Source organism: Bubalus bubalis, chromosome 4, assembly GCF_019923935.1.
Source record: "Bubalus bubalis isolate 160015118507 breed Murrah chromosome 4, NDDB_SH_1, whole genome shotgun sequence".
Taxonomy (NCBI): domain Eukaryota; kingdom Metazoa; phylum Chordata; class Mammalia; order Artiodactyla; family Bovidae; genus Bubalus; species Bubalus bubalis.
In genome coordinates, this window is record NC_059160.1 from 9,383,674 (window position 1) to 9,400,329 (window position 16,656).

Consider the following 16,656-nt stretch of genomic DNA (forward strand, 5'->3'; position numbering starts at 1 on the left):
TTGCTGCAACTACCAAAGAAAGCCCGCCCACAGCAATGAAGACCCAGTGCAGCCAACAATTAATTAATCAAAAACTTTAAAACTGGGGACTTCCTCGATCCAGTGGCTAAGACTCCACATTCCCAATGCAGGGGGCCCGGGCTTGACCCTTGGTTGGAGAACTAGATCCCACACGCTGCAACCAAGCGTTCACATGCCGCAAATAAGAAGATTCCGCAGGTCACAACTAAGGACCGAAAACCAAACAAATGAATTTTTTAAAAAAAGTAAAGCCTGAACAACAGGGTTGGAGAACAGAGCTCTACACCAATTCATTTCTAATAAAGATTCAGTCAGTTCAGTCACTCAGTCATGTCCAACTCTTTGCGACCCCATGGACTGCAGCACGCCAGGCTTCCCTGTCCATCACCAACTCCTGGAGCTTACTCAAACTCATGTCCATTGCATCAGTGATGCCATCCAGCCATCTCATCCTCTGTCATCCCCTTCTCCTCCTGCCTTCAATCTTCCCCAGCATCAGGGTCTTTTCCAGTGAGTCAGTTCTTTGCATCAGATGGCCAAAGTATTAGAGTTTCAGCATCAGTCCTTCCAATGAATATTCAGGACTGATTTCCTTTAGGATTGACTGATTGGATCTCCTTGCAGTGCAAGGGATTCTCAAGAGTCTTCTCCAATACCACAGTTCAAAAGCATCAGTTCTTTGGCACTCAGCTTTCTTTTTTAGCTGTTATTTTTAAAACTTTTTAATTGTATAAAATTTAATTTGCCTGATATCTTTTTGTTCATCCCTTTGTCTCTTTGTTCATCCCTTTATTTCCAAGCTCTATCACTTAAAGAGTATTTTTTTTTTTTTTTTTGGTAAGCAGTGTGGAAATATTTATTCTGTTCACATTTTGTGTTGTGTTAGTCGCTCAATCGTGTCCGATTCTTTGGGACCCCATTGACTGTAGCCCACCAGTCTCCTCTGTCCATGGAATTTTCTAGGCAAGAATACTGGAAGCAGGTTGCCATTCCCTTCTTCAGGGGATCTTCCCAACTCAGGAATCGAACCCAGGTCTCCTGCATTACGGGCAAATTATTGACCACCTGAGCCACCACGGAAGCCCCTCTATTCACATTCAGTGTGATACATTAGATTTTACTCTTCTCATCTTATGCTGTGTTCATTATTTATTGTAACTGTTTCCTGTCCCTTTCCTCCATCCTGATGGGGCTGTTGGCAGTGGGGGCAGTCGAAGCAGGGATTCTTTGTTAGTATCCAGCTGCTGTGGGTGAAGCATGCCATCACCAGCAGTCCTGGTCACTAGACCAGCTAGCAGCATAGTTTGGAGGCTTCCTGGCAGTGAAGCCTTCAAATCTAGTTCCTCGTCCTTCCTAGAGATTCCGTGAACCATCCAACATCTTTCTATTAAATGTTTCTTTTGTTTCAATTAGCCAGGAATGCCTGTTGCTTCAACCAAGAACACCGGAAAACAGTTTCAAGTGTGTTCTTTCCCCAGTCAAGTCTGTGGTCAACTTCATGCAATAAAGTTTTACTTTGCTTATTAACAATATTTGGTTTATTATTTTACTTGGCTGTGCCAGGTCGTAGTTGCAACATATGGGGTCTTTTGGTTTCGGCTTGCAGGATCTTTAGCTGTGGCATATGGGATCTCATGGTCCCCTGACCAGGGCTCAAACCCTGGCCCCTTGCATTCAGAGCAAGGAGTCTTAGCCACTGGACCACCAGGGAAGTCCTTATCTTATTTATTTAGGCAAATGTTAGATATAGAGAAGGAATAGAGCATAGTTGAACCACAAAATGATCCCACTATTCCAGACTCTACTAGGAATTCTAAAGCAAATTTTCCCTTAGAGCTGTAGCACTAGAGTTCTTTGTACTCATCATTTAATGAAGGAAAGACTAATCCTTACATAACCCTTTTAGAAAGTAAAGTTTTACAGACTTTCAAATTGTCTTTATTATTTTTTTTTTCAATTAAAAAAAATTTTCCCACTTAGAAAACAGAAGAAAGGTCTCTGGACTTGGGCGAGGGTCCGGCCTGCCTGTGGAGCTTGGTACTCGATCCTGAGAGTCAGCAGTTCACGAAGCATTGGGATGACCCAGGAACTGTCATCTTGAGTCACTCTGTAATGACAAAGGGGATGAGAGTCTGATGCTCAAGCCTCTGAAGATCTTTTCTAAGTTGGGGCCTGTTGAGAGAGGAATGAGAAAGCTTTGATTGGCAGGAAACTGTGAGGGAGGTAGGGGAGGAGAGGTGATGCTGAAAATGCAGGGACTAGAAATGCAAAGGAAAAGAACTGAGTCAAGTGTGCCCTGGAGGCCTGGAGGGAAACAGAGAGCTAACAAGAATTTATTAAGGGACTTCCCTGGTGGTCCAGTGATAAAGAGTCTGCCTTCCAATGTAGGGGACTCGAGTTCGAACCCTGGTAGAGGAACTAATATCCCACATGCTGCAGGGCATCTAAGAGGCTGCGTGCCACAAAGAAGTTTCAGTCACTCAGTCGTGTCGGACTCTTTGCGGCCCCATGGACTGTAGTCCACAGTAGCCCGCCAGGCTCCTCTGTCCATGGACTTCTCCAGGCAAAAACATGGGAGTGGCTAGCCATTCCCTTCTCCAGGGGATCTTCCTGACCCAGGGATCACATCCAGTTCTCCTGCATTGCAGGCAGATTCTTTACTATCTGAGCCATTAGGGAAGCCACAAAGAAGACCTGAAGCAAACAAACAAAAAAGATCTATCAAGAGAGACATGGAAGGAACTGCAAACGCCTGGGAGAGGGAGCCAAAAGGAGGTGTCATGAGAAAAGAGAAGGGAGTTGGGGGTGGGAGACAGCAAGCAGAGGACAGATGATAAAAGTGGGGAGGCTGAAGCTGGGGAGGGAGTGGGGGAGAGGCCGGGGACCTGCTTCAGGGCCGGCTTCTCACCGTTAGGATCCTCTGGAGCCTTCGTCTTATGCTCTCACTGTATTGCTCCAGCTTGTCCCAGGGCTGGAAGGGCCTCGACTGGTTGTCCACAAACTGTTCCCAGCAGTCTTCAAACTCTTGAGATATGAGAGAGAGAAGCAGAGTCAGGCCCTGAGGGCAGAGGAGCAGGTTCCCTCCTTCCTTCCCCCTTCTTTCTCTTCCTGTTCCTGGAATTTCCCCTCCAGGTGGTATCACCCCTTGAGTCCCAGCTGGGCCTGCATCCTTCCGGCCCAGCCTCCCCTCTTCTCCCACTCCCACGCAGTGGCTTTCGCTCTTGGAACTTGCAGAACCTCCAGGGCACCGACAGCTCTGTCTCTCTTCCTACCTGTGTGGGTCATGACAGCCACTGAGATCCCAGCTTCCCGCAGCTGCTGCAGCCCCCTCTTAAACGGCTTGATCCAGTGGAAGTACAGGCGGGAGGCAAAGATCTGCAGGTCCAGGTGGTCATTCCTGGTGATGAAATCGACCAGCTCACTGGCACAGTTCGGGCAAGGGCTCCATGTGATATAGCAGATGATTTTGTAGCTCTGGCTCGGGTTCAGATCCAGTGAGTTGATCTTGTCAATAAAGCGAATTTCTGCATGCCGCTGCTTCTGGAGAGGGTATAAGACAGAGAGCAGGAAGGGCTGGTTAGAAGGCAGAGGCCAGAGGTCACACATGGAGGGTGAAGTTGGGGATGAGGGGCTCTATCCTGTGAACTTTCCAGGATGTGAGCTTGCCTATAGCACAAAGAAAGAACCTCCTTTCGTTCATTATGTATTCCTTCACTCATTCTCTCATCCATTAATTCCACACATCTGTATCTTGATCGGAATCTGATCAGGGTCCTTGTGGCCAGAGGAGACGGGTTGCAGACCAGACACCCCCAGGGCTTCGTAGTTATTTAGTCACTAAGTCGTGTCTAACTCTTTGTGACCCCATGGACTATAGCCCACCAGTCGCCTCTGTCCATGGGATTTCCCAGGCAAGGATACTGGAGTGGGTTGCCATTCTCTTCTCCAGGGGATCTCCCCAACCCAGGGATCAAACCCGCATCTCCTGTATTGGCAGGTGGATTCTTTACCACTGAGCCGCCAGGTAGAGTGTGAGCTGGTGTTTGGACACAATCAGGAGGTTGTCTGGAGATGTTTGAACCCGAGGGTAGTACCAAGGAGCAGGTCAGGGAGGAAGAGAGGAAGAACAGACAGGTAGAAAGATGAGCAGAAAGGCAGAAATGTGATGGAGATCTTGTGGGTGAGGTTAGGTGCTCAGTCCTTGGAAGAGCGCTTGGCTTCCCGGAGTGATGACTGAGCTGAGACCTGGAGGATGAGAAAGCATGAACTTCTCAAAGAGGAGCAGGAAGACTTTGTGCTGGAAGGAAGGGCTTCTGTGGTGGCCTGGGATGGGGAAGAAGGTGGAGAGTTCCTGGGAAGCTGGGTTAACTCAGACTCTGCTGAGTCTCGGGATTTCCCCTGCATGGATGAGGTTAGCCCCTGCCGGCCCTGTACCCAGAGGACCTGTTTGGCACCTTGTTTCGGAAGCAGCCTCTGTCAAGTGTCAAGTCATTAAGCTGCTTCAGCTGGTAGCACAGGTAGGTCTTCCTCCGGTAGTAAGGTGCTGGGACCCGGGGCTGGTTGCCAAACTGCTGCTTGAACAGAATTTCTCTTAGCAGATTCATCGTGTTTCTGTGCAACAAGGAAGGAGAAAATCCAAGATGCAGAGAGCGTTCTTTCTCTGGTGTCACCCTAGGCTGGGTTACATTCTGAACCCAATTCCTTGGGCTCGCCTGAGCCCTTGAGGGGAGGTATGGGAGGGTCTCTTCCTTCTTGGCTGACCAGGGGGACCGGGGAGGGAGATGGAAGAGTGTGAGTTCTCGCACCTCAGAGACCACCTCCCACCTCTGGCCTGAAAGAGATCCCCCCCACTCCAGCCCACACTAGAGGACACTGCAGGCAGGATGCCTGGGCTAGGGTGGGGTGGGGGCGCCCCGAGAACTGAACACGGCATGTCCTTCCTCGGCTCTCACATCTTTGTCCTGAGCCCCAGACCCCTCTGTGTAAGTCCCACAAGCACCTCAATCCCATGTCTAATGTCAGAACCCTTTCTCTTTGGGGGATGGGGGGGATGGAAGCTGGTGTTTTTCCGTTAACTCTTTGTGCTCCTGGCTGAGGTGTGTGTATCACACTTCTGTCTGTAGAAAGAGCACAGAGGTACATGACCAGGAAAACCTGCTGTCACCAAGGGTGTGTTGCAACAGACACTTTTGGTGGAAGCACTCACTTAGCTTTTTCTCCCCCGCCCATTATGCTTGTACTCTGTAAAGTATTTCGTTTTGTATCTTGCTTTCCTTCATGTAATACATTGCAAAGTGGCCCAGCCCACGTGGAAATGCAGAACCACGAGGTTCTAGTATGTGAGCTTGCCCACAGCACAAGGAAAGAACCTCCTTCTTTCCTTCATTAGGTATTCCTTCACTCACTCACTCATCCATTAACCCCACACTCCTCAAACATCCGTATCTTGATCAGAATCCGATCAGGGTGCCTGAGGCCAGAGGAGATGAGTTGTAGACCAGACACCCCCAGGGCTTCATAGTTGTTTGGTCACTAAGTCGTGTCTGACTCTTTGTGACCCCGTAGACTGTAGCCTGCCAGGCTCCTCTGTTGATGGGATTTCAAGAAATCCCATTTCTTTTCAATAAATGCTGCTGGCTTTGCACAAATTGAAGCAGGTGGATACAACCAGGAGCCTTCCTGCCAGACCCAGGGAGGTGCATGAAGGCACGCTCTGGCCAGAGCCCCACCACACGTGGACACCCAAGGCCAAGCAGATGCCAGCCTGAACAAGCTTGGGAGGCTTGATGACCTCAGACCACTGTCCTTTTGGACCCTTCACCCACAGTAATGTCACTTGGCCTATCATCGCGTCAGACACAGGTGACCTCAGAGCATCGAAACTGGCACAGGAACCAAACCAAGGATGCCCTCACAGCCTGGACCCCGGGTTGCAACACTCTGCCTACAAGGCCGGAAAAGCTTTGCCATATTTCCAGCTGACTCACTGAAATATCACCAGTTCCACCAATGAAAAACCATTTCTGGTATCTGTTATTCTAATTAGCAAAGCCACAGATTTCACCAGCGGAAACCTATCTCATCAATGGAAACCTAACATGCCTCGTGTTAATCAGTAAAACTTTAGGTGGATTTGGAGAACAACTGCTAAAGAGACCACCTCTGGACTGTGACCCTTCATTAGCCACCACTGACCTCCCCTGAAGTTCATACTCCCGGTGAGGGGAACTGGCGGCCAGATCAGAAGGGAAATCCCATTTGCAGCACATCTAAGACAACCACTGCCCCGTCTGCCCAGAGTCTTCCTGATTTTAGCCCTGAAGTCCCCGTGTTCTGGGAAACTCCCCAGGCCTGGGGACACCAGACAACTCAAGGCTTAGACCCTTCACATTTCAGACAAGAGGACTTATCTTCATAGCACATATGTTGCACCTTGACCTTGAATAGCTAAAACTGTAGGTGTGACAGAAACAACCTTTAAGAAGTATTTAAAGACCAATTGAATTTTTCACACTTGGTAGTGTCTTCATGGGAAATGAGTTATCTTCTTATCTTGGAGAGTTTTCCCTCCACAGAGCAGAAATGAGAGTATTCGTTTGCAAAATTGTGCCTTTAAAATAAAGTTTTACAAAAATGCTTTTGTAGCTGACTCCAGACAGTGTTTCAATCATCCTTGAACCTAAAGTCTAGGATTGAGGGTGCACAGAAAGCTTCAGGAAGACCTGGGGGCCATGTCTATGGGATATGGCCAGGGCCAGACAGAGATGGCCAGGGACACAGACAGACAGGCTGTGGCAGAAGCGGGGCTGGGAGGCCTGAGGCAAGAGGAGGAACAGAAGTGGAGCCCTGCAGGGAAGGAGCCAGAGAGAGAACCCAGGGCTGGGAGTGGATGGTGGCAGAGCCCGAGGCTGAGAGGAGAACCTGCATCGATACCTGGTCCCCACAGCCTGGCTCCAGCCCCCTTGGCAGTCTCGGCTTGCCCTGGCACTGGGCTCTCTGGCTCCACCTCCCTCTCAGCAGGCTGCCCTTGGCCTTGGGAGAGTCCCTTATCTGAGAATGTTCCCCCACAGCTTTCTGAGTGGCAGATGCCCTTCTGGCCTGGGGAAGCTGAGGCGGGAGGTCCTAGGATGGTTTTCTTTTTCCCCATCCTCTTCCTCCTCCGGGCTCTTGACTTACCTGGTTCCAGGAATCCAAACGCAAGCTCCTTGCCCAGGAAGGCCTGACCCAGCCCAGCCCTCTGTCATAGACACTCCCAGGACCCCTGCTTTTAGGACAGCCCCCATCTGAAAGCGACCTCCCAGCCATCTCAGCTGAGGCTCCACCCACTTCCTGTTTTGGCACCAGGGTTGGGAGGGCCCCGGGGTGCTTTGATTCCTCGGACTCAGACCCGCCTTCTCTGGGGCCCTCCCTCTTGGCAGAGCTCAGCCTCTGATGGACGGGCAGGACCGACAGTACTGCAAAGGGGAAACAGAAAGTAAAGATGCCAGCGAGGGGGATGGGCCAGACCCTGGCTGTAGAGAGGAGGACAGAGGCTGCACCCACTGGGGGAGGGGCAGGCTAATGCTCTCTCCACCCCACCCCGGCTTGGTACTTTGTTGTCATTTAGTACCCTGGCAAGACTCTGGGCAGGATGGAAAAGGAGGGCTGGGGGTCAGCACTACAGATCTTCATCTCCAGCCCTGTGTTGGGCAGATCTGTGAACCATCAGCCACCCCAGCGCCCCGACAGCCTCAAGCAGGAAGGATCGTTATCCTGACGTTTTAGATGAGGTCCTAGCACAGAGAGGCTAAGACACTCTCTCGAGGTCACACAGCAAATAAACGAAAGAACTGGAAAGCTGTCCAGGCAGCCTGGCCTGGCTCCCTCCTCCTGCTTCCCCATTGTTCCATTAAAAGGAGTGGACGGAGGGTGGGTACGAAAGAAAGGGTAAGCTGCCTGCTTACCTTGTCATGTCAAGACCTCCAGATGAAAAAGTAGCTCTGGGGAAAGGGGAAACCTAGGGAGGAGGTCTTAGAGCAGTCACGGCCACCTCCGGTCCAGACTGCACACAGATGCAACTCCTAAGTTAACTTTTCCCAGCTTGTCATCTCACTGCTCTCGGACCCTGGACACACCCCCCTTCTGCCCCACAGGCCCTGGTGTGGCCTCGGGGGTAACAAGAGCTTGGGCAGGAAGTTAGAGGATCTATAAGGATGCTATCCCCTTTACCTCCCTTTGTCCTAATGCCCAGGGTCACAGCCAATGGAAAAGTCTAGAATGATCTGCGTCCTTCTGGGAAGACTGATCAGATCTGCACACTGAAGTGTTGGTCAGACTCAGAGAGCTAAGTCACCCCTGGCCTGAGAAGCAGGAAGGGTGGACAAGAAGGCTGAAACCCTTTGCTGGCCTTTCCCTAATGACAGCAATCCTCCAGCCCCGGCCCTAGAAATCCCCGTGAGCTGCCAGGGATGGGCCGAGATGCAGGCGTGCTGGGAGCAGGGCATTTTGAGCTGGCCACTGGGGCCCTTTCAATGCTGGAGACAATCAGGATGTGTGTCATCCACAGCTGTGTCTGTCTGTGCCTCCCTCCTTGAAGGAAACACCGACAGGGAGGGCATCGAGGCAGATGAGCTGAAGCAGCCAGGGACCCCCCGGGACTCTGCTCAGGATCCCCAGGCAGCAGTGCAAACAAGAGGGGAGAGCGAACAGACAAGCATCTGCTGCCACTGACAATTCACAGCCAGATGCCAAGAGGAGTGGGACCCCCGACCTTCTCCACGAGGACTTTATGACAGATTCCAAACCGACGGCTTCCCACTCGCCAGTCCTTCCTGTGCCTCTGGTGGCCCAGAAACCCAGCTCATCAGGAGCTTACTCTCTTTACCCCTTGCCACAGTTCCCGCCACCCTTTCTGGAATCTCCACCGAGTTCCTCCTCCTCGGTGCGTTTATGTGGCTGCTGGCTCCGCAATCACAGGGCCAGACACTCAAGTTCTGATCTACCTTGAGCAGCCGAGCTGTGGTCTCTGACCTGACTCCTGGCCGCCCTTCCACTTTCTGTTCTGCTTTTGGGAAAATCTCTGATCAACTCAATCCTCAAGTGCCCAATCCTACTTTTTCCCTTAAAGGCTTATTTAAATGTAAACTTAACCATTAACTCCCCCCACCCCCACTCACTCTCTCTCCATCACCATCCTCAGCGCTTCATCGCTGGCAGCAATGTGGGAATGGGACCAGGAATGAGCAGAGTGATCGAGGGCTGTGATGATGTCAGAGTGACGGTGGGGTGAGGGTGGGGTTGTGGGGGCACCAAGGTCTAGAATGGAAGCAGACGAGTCAGGGTCAAGGGGTGGGGGCATAACCTGGAGAGAGACACACAGGACCAGGATCCTGCTGTCACTGCGCCCGCTCAGCTCAGAGATGCCCTTGGTCATTGTAGGGGCTGAACTGTGAGCTCCAAATCCATATTCTGAAGTCCCCACTTCCACTTCCTCAGAACGTGACTGTAACTGAGATACGACCTTGAAGGCAGTGATTGAATTAAGAGCAAGCTCTTAGGGCAGGGGTCCCCAGCCTCCGGGCCATGGACTGGCACCTGTCTGTGGTCTGTTAGAACGGGTGTGCACAGCAGGAGGTGAGCGGTGGGCAAGCAAGCAAAGCTTTATCTGTATTTACAACCGCTTCCCGTCGCTCACATTACTGCCTGAGCTCCGCCTCCCATCAGGTCAGGGGCAGCATTAGATTCTCATAGAAGCACAAATAGGGCTTCCCTGGTGGCATTAGTGGTAAAGAACTCGCCTGCCAATGCAGGAGCCAGAAGAGACTGGGGTTCAATCCCTGGGTCGGGAAGATCTCCTGCAGGAGGGCTTGGCAATCCACTCCAGTATTCTTGCCTGGAGAATCCTATGGACAGAGGAGCTCGGTGGGCTACAGTCCATGGGGTGGCAAAGAATTGGAAATGACTGAAGCAACTTAGCTCACACATACAGGGGTGCAAACCCTACTGTGAACTGTGCAATCAAGGGACCTAGGTTGCATGCTCTTTATGAGGACCATCCCCAAAGCATCCTCTTCTCAACCCTCCGGTCCGTGGAAAAACATTGTCTTCCATGAAACTGGTTCCTGGTGCCAAAAAGGTTGAGGACCACTGTCTTAGGGTGACTCTTACTCTGATCTGACTGATGTCCTTGTGTGTGCTAAGTTGCTTCAGTCGTGTCCGACTCTTTACAACCCAGTGGTCTGTAGCCTGCCGGGCTCCGCTGGCCAGAGGATTCTTTAGGCAAGAATACTGGAATGGGTTGCCATGCCCTTCTCCAGGGGCTCTTCCTGACCCAGGGATTGAACCTGCATCTCCAATGTCTCCTGCATTGGCAGGCGGGTTCTTTACCACTAGCGCCAGCTGGGAAGCCCCAACGTCCTTGTAAGCAGAGGAGACTGGGACACACAGAGGGACACCAGGGCCCCAGAGGTCACACACAGAAGAAAGGCCATCTGAGGACACAGCGAGAAGGCAGCCACCTGCGGCCAAGGAGAGAGGCCGCAGGAAAACCCAGGCTGCCATCACCTTGGTCTTGGACTTCTAGCCTCCATGACAGCGAGAAAAATAAATGCGTCTTGTTAAAGTCACCGGAGTTTTGTTGCTGACGCCCTAGCGAACAAATACAGTCACTCCCATCAGGAATCCTCATTCTCTGATTAGTCAAGTCAGTCTTCAAGGTTGTTTTTCAAATCTCATTTTCACACGTATACATGTTCATACCCACTTATGTTCAGTTCAGTAACAAGGTTGGGTCAGCGCGTGAGATGGGAGGAGGCGGGGGCCCCCTTGCTGCGGGAGAGGGAGACGCTGGGGGAAGAAAGGAGAGAGGACCGAGGAAAGGTTCAAGGGCAGGGGACCGGCAGGACCAGGGGGAAGAGGAGGCTGAGAAGGGAGGTAACGGTGGGCGGAGGTAAGGGGGAGGCCGTGGGTCAGGGTAAAGGGGAGGCTAAGGAAGCCCTCACCCGAGAATGTCCTCAAGCTCTTCAACCAGCCGCTGATAATTTCTGTATAGTTTCTTCCAAGGCCTGAAGGGCCTCCTCTGACTGTATACAAACTTTTTCCAACAGTATTTGAATTCTGAGATAAAGAGGAAAGCAGAGCTGTCAGAGCTGGGCCTGTCCTCTGCTGACCCTCTGCCTGTGCCCTGGGCCCTCCTCCCCGCTCCCCAGGCTCCCCTCCCACTCCCCTCTTTCTCGGGAGGTATTCTAGGTGCCCCCCCATACCTCCCCTCGCCCAGGCCCCCAGCCCCCTCTGCTCTCACCTCGGTAGGACATAATGTCCACACGGGCTCCCTGGTCGCTCAGCCCGAGCAGCCCTTGCCTGGACCTCTCGTCCCGGAAGTAGTAGAGACGGGCGGCGAAGATGCTGAGCTTCACATTCTGGTACATTCCCAGGAAGTTAGCCACCTTCTTCGCACACTTCATGCAGGGGCTCCATGACATGAACCAGGTGATGTGGTAACTCTCGTCAAGGCGCAGCTTCTTGGCGCAGAACCAAGACAGGAAGCGGAGTTCGGTGTGGTAGAGAGTCCCATTACAGACCTGGGAGAGACGGAGGAGGAAAGCACGGTTGTTCTTGGCGGCAGAGCAGGCCGTGCGGGGGCGGCAGGAGGAGGAGTCAGTGGCTGGTGTCCCAGAGGCAGGTAGCTTACTAGTTATCCCTTCTTTCCATCTGCCCCCTCCCTTCTTTTCTTCCTTAGTTGTCCCTTCCCACAGTCATCCACTCATCCATTCATTCCAATATCCATCCTCTCAAGCATTCATTCTACAAGTATCCTGAGTCCAGCTTCGTGCCATGCCCTCTGGGGTCCAGGTTGGTTCCCTGGGTGCTGTCTGCTAGGAGGCTCACAGAGCTGCCCAGCACTTCAGGGAACCCACCAGCCACACACCTCTACAGAGCACCTGACGTGTGGCTCAAGTGAAGGGAGGTGTGTGGCAGGTGTGAAAATACAGTTAAGGGATTTCCCTGGTGGTCCTGTGGCTAAGACTCCACGCTCTCAATGCAGGGGACCGGGGTTTGATCCCTGGTCATGGAACTAGACCCCACAGGCAGCAACTAAAACAGATCCCGTATGCTGCCTGGAGCAGCCAAATAAATAAATGTTAAAAATAAAAAACACAGTTTGTTTCAGTGACTTAGTATGAACAAAAAAGAATGCAAACTATCTCATGAAGTTTCATATTAGTTATGCATTAGAAAATTCATATAAGTATATAGCTTAGATATACAGTCAATTCTTTTATCTGAGGGCTGCTTAACTGTGGATTCAACCAACCACCTATTGAAATTATTCCGAAAAAGGAAATTCCAAAAAGTTTCAAAAGGCAAAACTTGAATTTGCCCGGCTGGCAACAATTTACATAACATCTTGTTCATTTGCTAAGTTGTGTCTGACTCTTTATGACCCCATGGACTGCAGCACTCCAGGCTTCCCTGTCCTTCACCATCTCCTGGAGTTTGCTCAGACTCATGTCTATTGTGTTGATGCCATCCAACCATCTCATCCTCTATTGTCCCCTTCTCCTCCTGCCCTCAGTCTTTCTCAGCATCAGGGTCTTTTCCAGTGAGTTGGCTCTTTGCATCAGGTAGCCAAAGTATTGGAGCTTCAGCGTCAGCCTCAGTCCTTCCCATGAATATTCAGGCTTGATTTCCTTTAGGAATGACTGGTTGGATCTCCTTGCAGTCCAAGGGACTCGCAAGAGTCTTCTCCAGCACAATTCGAAAGCATCAGTTCTTTGGCGCTCAGCCTCCTTTATGGTCCAGCTCTCACATCTGTACATGACTACTGAAAAAAACCATAGCTTTGACTATACGGACCTTTGTTAGCAAAGAGATGTCTGCTTTTTAATACACTGTCTAGGCTTGTCATATGCTTTCTTCCAAGCAGCAAGCATCTTTTAATTTCCTGGCTGCAGTCTCCATCCACACTGGTTTGGGAGCCCAGGAAAATAAAACCTGTCACTGTTTCCACTTTTTCCCCATCTATTTGCCATCAAGTGATGGGACTGGATGCCATGATCTTAGTTTTTTGAAAGTTGAGTTTTAAGCCAGCTTTTTCAGTCTCCTCTTTCACGTACATCGACACTGTATTTACAAATGTTTTATGTAGCATTTACATTGTATCAGATATCACAAGTAAGTTGAGATGATCTAAAGTATATGGGAGAATGTGGGTAGGTTATATGCAAATACTATGCCATCTTACATATGGAATTCAGTATCTGCAGATTTTGGTGTTAGCAGGGTTCTTGGAACCAACCTCCCACTCCATACAGAGGGATGACTGCATTGCCCAATACCTTATCAATATTAATTTCATCGGTTTCTCTTAATCTTTTGAATACTGGGTAGTAGAAAAAGTCAGATGACACGTATGACTCGGATTATATTTTGATGGGGTAATATTGCTACAGCGCACACTCCTACCCCACCCAGCCCATGAGAGCTGCCTTCCCCAGGTAGATTCTGAAAAGGCTGCAGGCGGGTGGGGGACATTTTGCAGGAGTGGTGAGATGGTGCCCCAGGAGCCGCAGGGCAGTGGACTTATTAGGCACTGCTGATGCTGCAGTGGTCATCCAGGAGACCTGGCCGCGTGCTCACCAGCTGGAGGACAGGCAGGATGAAGGTTGTGGGTCTCCCCTGTGAGGTCCCAAGCCCTAGGCACAGAAGTGGAATGGGTGTGGCAGGCGAGGACCCAGCCAGCAGAGCAGCTGCTAGGGTCTGATCGGCACTGGAACACAATAGACCAGACTTCCTAAACATATCCTTGTTGTTAAGTCACTGAGTCGTCTCCGACTCTTTTGTGACTCCATGGACTGTAGCCCACCAGGCTCCTCTGTCCATGGGATTTCCCAGGCAAGAACACTGGAGTGGGCTGCCAGTTCCTTCTCCAGGGGGTCTTCCCGACCCCGGGAAAGAAGCCGTGTGTCCCGCATCCTCTGCGCTGCAGGCAGATTCCTTACTGCTTGAGCCATCCAGGAAGCCCATCACCGCTATATCTGCATTCTTTTATTTATCTAGGCCCCACCAAACTGCTTGCGGGATCTTAGTTTTCCATGCCCCTTGCACTGTGAGCACCGAGTCTTAACCACTGGACTGCCAGGGAAGTCCCTATAACTGCATTTTTTATAAAAACTGGACGCACTGCAAAAGGAATTTTCCTAGTATCTGACATAACACAGTCTGAAAACCAATGAATGGCAGTTGGAATTATATCCCCCAGTCATAACTTTGGGAAAACAACTTGTGCAAGGATCCTAAAAGGACAGTTTGCCCATCCACTCCCTGCTCCCGGGCTTTTCCTCCCTTGGCAGGACACAATGCCAGCAGCACGTGAAATCTGTGCTGCCCGCACTGCAATTCTAAGGCACCAAATAAATGTGATGAGAGTTTCCTGGGGCCTGTACCTGGTTATGAAAGACACCCCAGTCGAAGGAGACATGTGAGTTGTATTTCCTTCTTTCCACCTGGTAGCAGATATAGGAGCAGTTCCTCCCGTCGGCATAGAGTAGGTTGCAAAACTGGAAGTAGAAGGTTTCAGGATCTAACCATGCCATGTGTTCACTGGAGTCGCTGGAGCGAAAGAGAGAAAAGAGAAAATGCAGAGAGCGCCCCTCTCCACCCTGACCCAGGCATTCCTCCCAGCTGGTGTCTCCTGAGCACAACGCCCTGGCTGCTCTTGGTGCTCTGCTTCCCAGCAACCCTCCTGGGCCTTGGGAATTTCCTGCTGCCTTTGGCAGGCAGGAAGACCGGGGAAGAAGAGACGGTGCTGGGTCAGCAGGGTGGGTGACGGGTCAGCAGGGTGGGTGACGTCTCCCCCTAGGGCCCAGGCTCTGCTCTTTCCTATAGCACCCTAATCCCCACTCCAGTTTTCCTGCCTAACATTAGTAAAACATAAAAAATAATAAAAACCTCTCCACTACAAAATAATATCCTTTGACATTTCAATTCCATTCATTCCTGACTTTTCACTTGTGCATTTGTTTGCTTGTGTTAATTTTTATTGGAGTAAAGTTATTTTATAACGTTGTGTTAGTTTCTACGGTCCGGCAAAGTAAATCAGCTATACACAAACATGCATCCTCTCTTTTTTGGATTTCCTTCCCATTTAGGTCATCACAGAGCACCGAGTGGAGTTCCCTGGGCTGTACAGTCCGTTCTCATTAGTTATCTATTTTATACATGATATCAATAGTTGTTTCAGTTTTTTAACGAGGTTAACACCTAAATTCACCGGTTCAGGCTACTGTTCAAGTGTTTTCTGTATCTGAACTCATCGACTCCTCCCCCAAATCCCACGGGAGCCAAGCCCATTTTATAGAGGAGGGAGCAGGGACACAGCGGGGGCAAGTAGCCCACCCAAGTCACACAGCAGTAAGTGATGGAGCCGGGCCCCAACCAGACGAGACCATCTCCAGCTGTGCCATCTGTGACCTTGCAGCCGTGTGAAGCCTTGGATGTGGCTTTCTTTCCTACTCACTTTTAAAACAGGAGCATTTCCCCTGATCTTTCCTCGATTCTAGGCCCGTGGTACAGTTATAAATGTTAAGCGTGGTCACCTAAGGTGTGGCCAGGTTGTAAACCATTTAATGGTTTTACTTAAACCAATGGTTGTAAGTAAAACCATTTATTTTTCTGCTCAGAGCTGAGGTACCCTTGGAAGAGGGGATGTCTCTACTTGCCTTAGAGAAATATTCTCACACTGTGCTTTCAGTGGTCTAAACAGTAGAGAAAATGGATCGGAGTGCTGCAAACAATCCACCAGCCACTTCAGCCATCCTTTGGCCAAATTCTAAGTGTTCATAGAGGGTGCAGCCCAGCACCGGCGGGAAAGGAACTGGCCCACAGCATTTCAGACTGAGAGCTGGGCCAGAGGACCCTCAGAGAGGCATGGAGGTGTGGGGGGGGGCCAGTTCAGAAGCAAGAGTGGGCGCCCCCTCCCCAGAACAGGGCAAAGACTCCAAGTGGGAGAGGGTCCTTTCAGAAAAGGTGCCAGAAGGGGAAAAAGAACGGGGCTGGGGCTGCAGAGACTTCAGGGAGAAGGAGGCTGAGGGATGAGACAGCCCTAGAGACCTCGGGAGAGGGGGCCCAGTAGACAGAGCGGGCGGGCAGCAGTACCTGATCCAGGGCATCTGGCTGTAGCCTCGGTAGGCTGGTTGCATCCCTGGCCTTTGTCTTGAGTGCGGGGGCTCCACTTCCTCTCTCAGGACTCTCGGGTAGAAAAACCCCTTATCTATGAGTGACCTCCCAGGCCGGCTCTGCGGAAGCCCGCCCTCCTTCCTGGTTTGGCACGGGGGTGGGAGGAGGGCCCCGGGTGGGAGGGCCCCCGGGGTGCTTTGCTTCCTCAGGCTCAGACCCACCTTCCCCTGGGCCCTCCCTCTTGGCTGAGCTCAGCCTCTGATGGGTCCAGGCCCCTCCATGGGGTAGGACCTGACGTTACTGCAAAGGGAAAGAGAAAGTAAAGATGCCCAAGAGGGGGATGGGCCAGACCCTGGCTGAAGAGAGCAGACCGCAGCCGCTCCCACTGGGGGAGGGCAGGCTGGATCCCTCTCCACCCTACCCCCTCACCCAGCCCAAATCTGCGCCTAGCTCTACACCTGCCTGTTGAATGAATGGATG

At 51.2% G+C, this 16,656-nt stretch overlaps 1 protein-coding gene across 3 annotated transcripts; it reads right to left on the reverse strand.

Moving 5' to 3' along the window:
• Positions 1–1,936: 1,936 nt before the first annotated feature.
• LOC102405577 (DNA dC->dU-editing enzyme APOBEC-3H) lies at positions 1,937–16,342 on the reverse strand. Of its 3 annotated transcripts, none has more exons than XM_044940855.2 (8): positions 16,156–16,342; positions 14,445–14,610; positions 11,300–11,579; positions 11,001–11,115; positions 4,476–4,632; positions 3,294–3,561; positions 2,930–3,045; positions 1,937–2,128 (listed from the first exon to the last, which is right to left on the reverse strand). In XM_044940855.2, the coding sequence occupies exons 1-8, from the start codon at positions 16,197–16,199 to the stop codon at positions 2,114–2,116; spliced, it is 1,161 nt and encodes a 386-aa protein (XP_044796790.2). In that variant the 5' UTR covers positions 16,200–16,342; the 3' UTR covers positions 1,937–2,113. The 3 variants fall into 3 exon arrangements, with proteins under 3 accessions (XP_044796790.2, XP_025138625.3, XP_044796791.1); XM_025282840.3 differs by having other exon boundaries at positions 1,937–2,193; XM_044940856.2 differs by lacking the exons at positions 11,001–11,115; positions 11,300–11,579; positions 14,445–14,610; positions 16,156–16,342 and adding an exon at positions 7,198–7,370.
• Between the last annotated feature and the right edge of the window lie 314 nt (positions 16,343–16,656).

Bases quoted from the DNA above. Each gene is read 5' to 3' on its own strand.
- LOC102405577 (XM_044940855.2), bottom strand. From the start codon at position 16,199: ATGCAACCAGCCTACCGAGGCTACAGCCAGATGCCCTGGATCAG. The intron at 11,580-14,444 runs GTACAGGCCCCA...CGTCTCTCCCAG, and splicing joins GGGGTGTCTTTCATAACCAG to GTCTGTAATGGGACTCTCTA. The intron at 3,046-3,293 runs GTAGGAAGAGAG...TCATATCTCAAG, and splicing joins GGCTGTCATGACCCACACAG to AGTTTGAAGACTGCTGGGAA.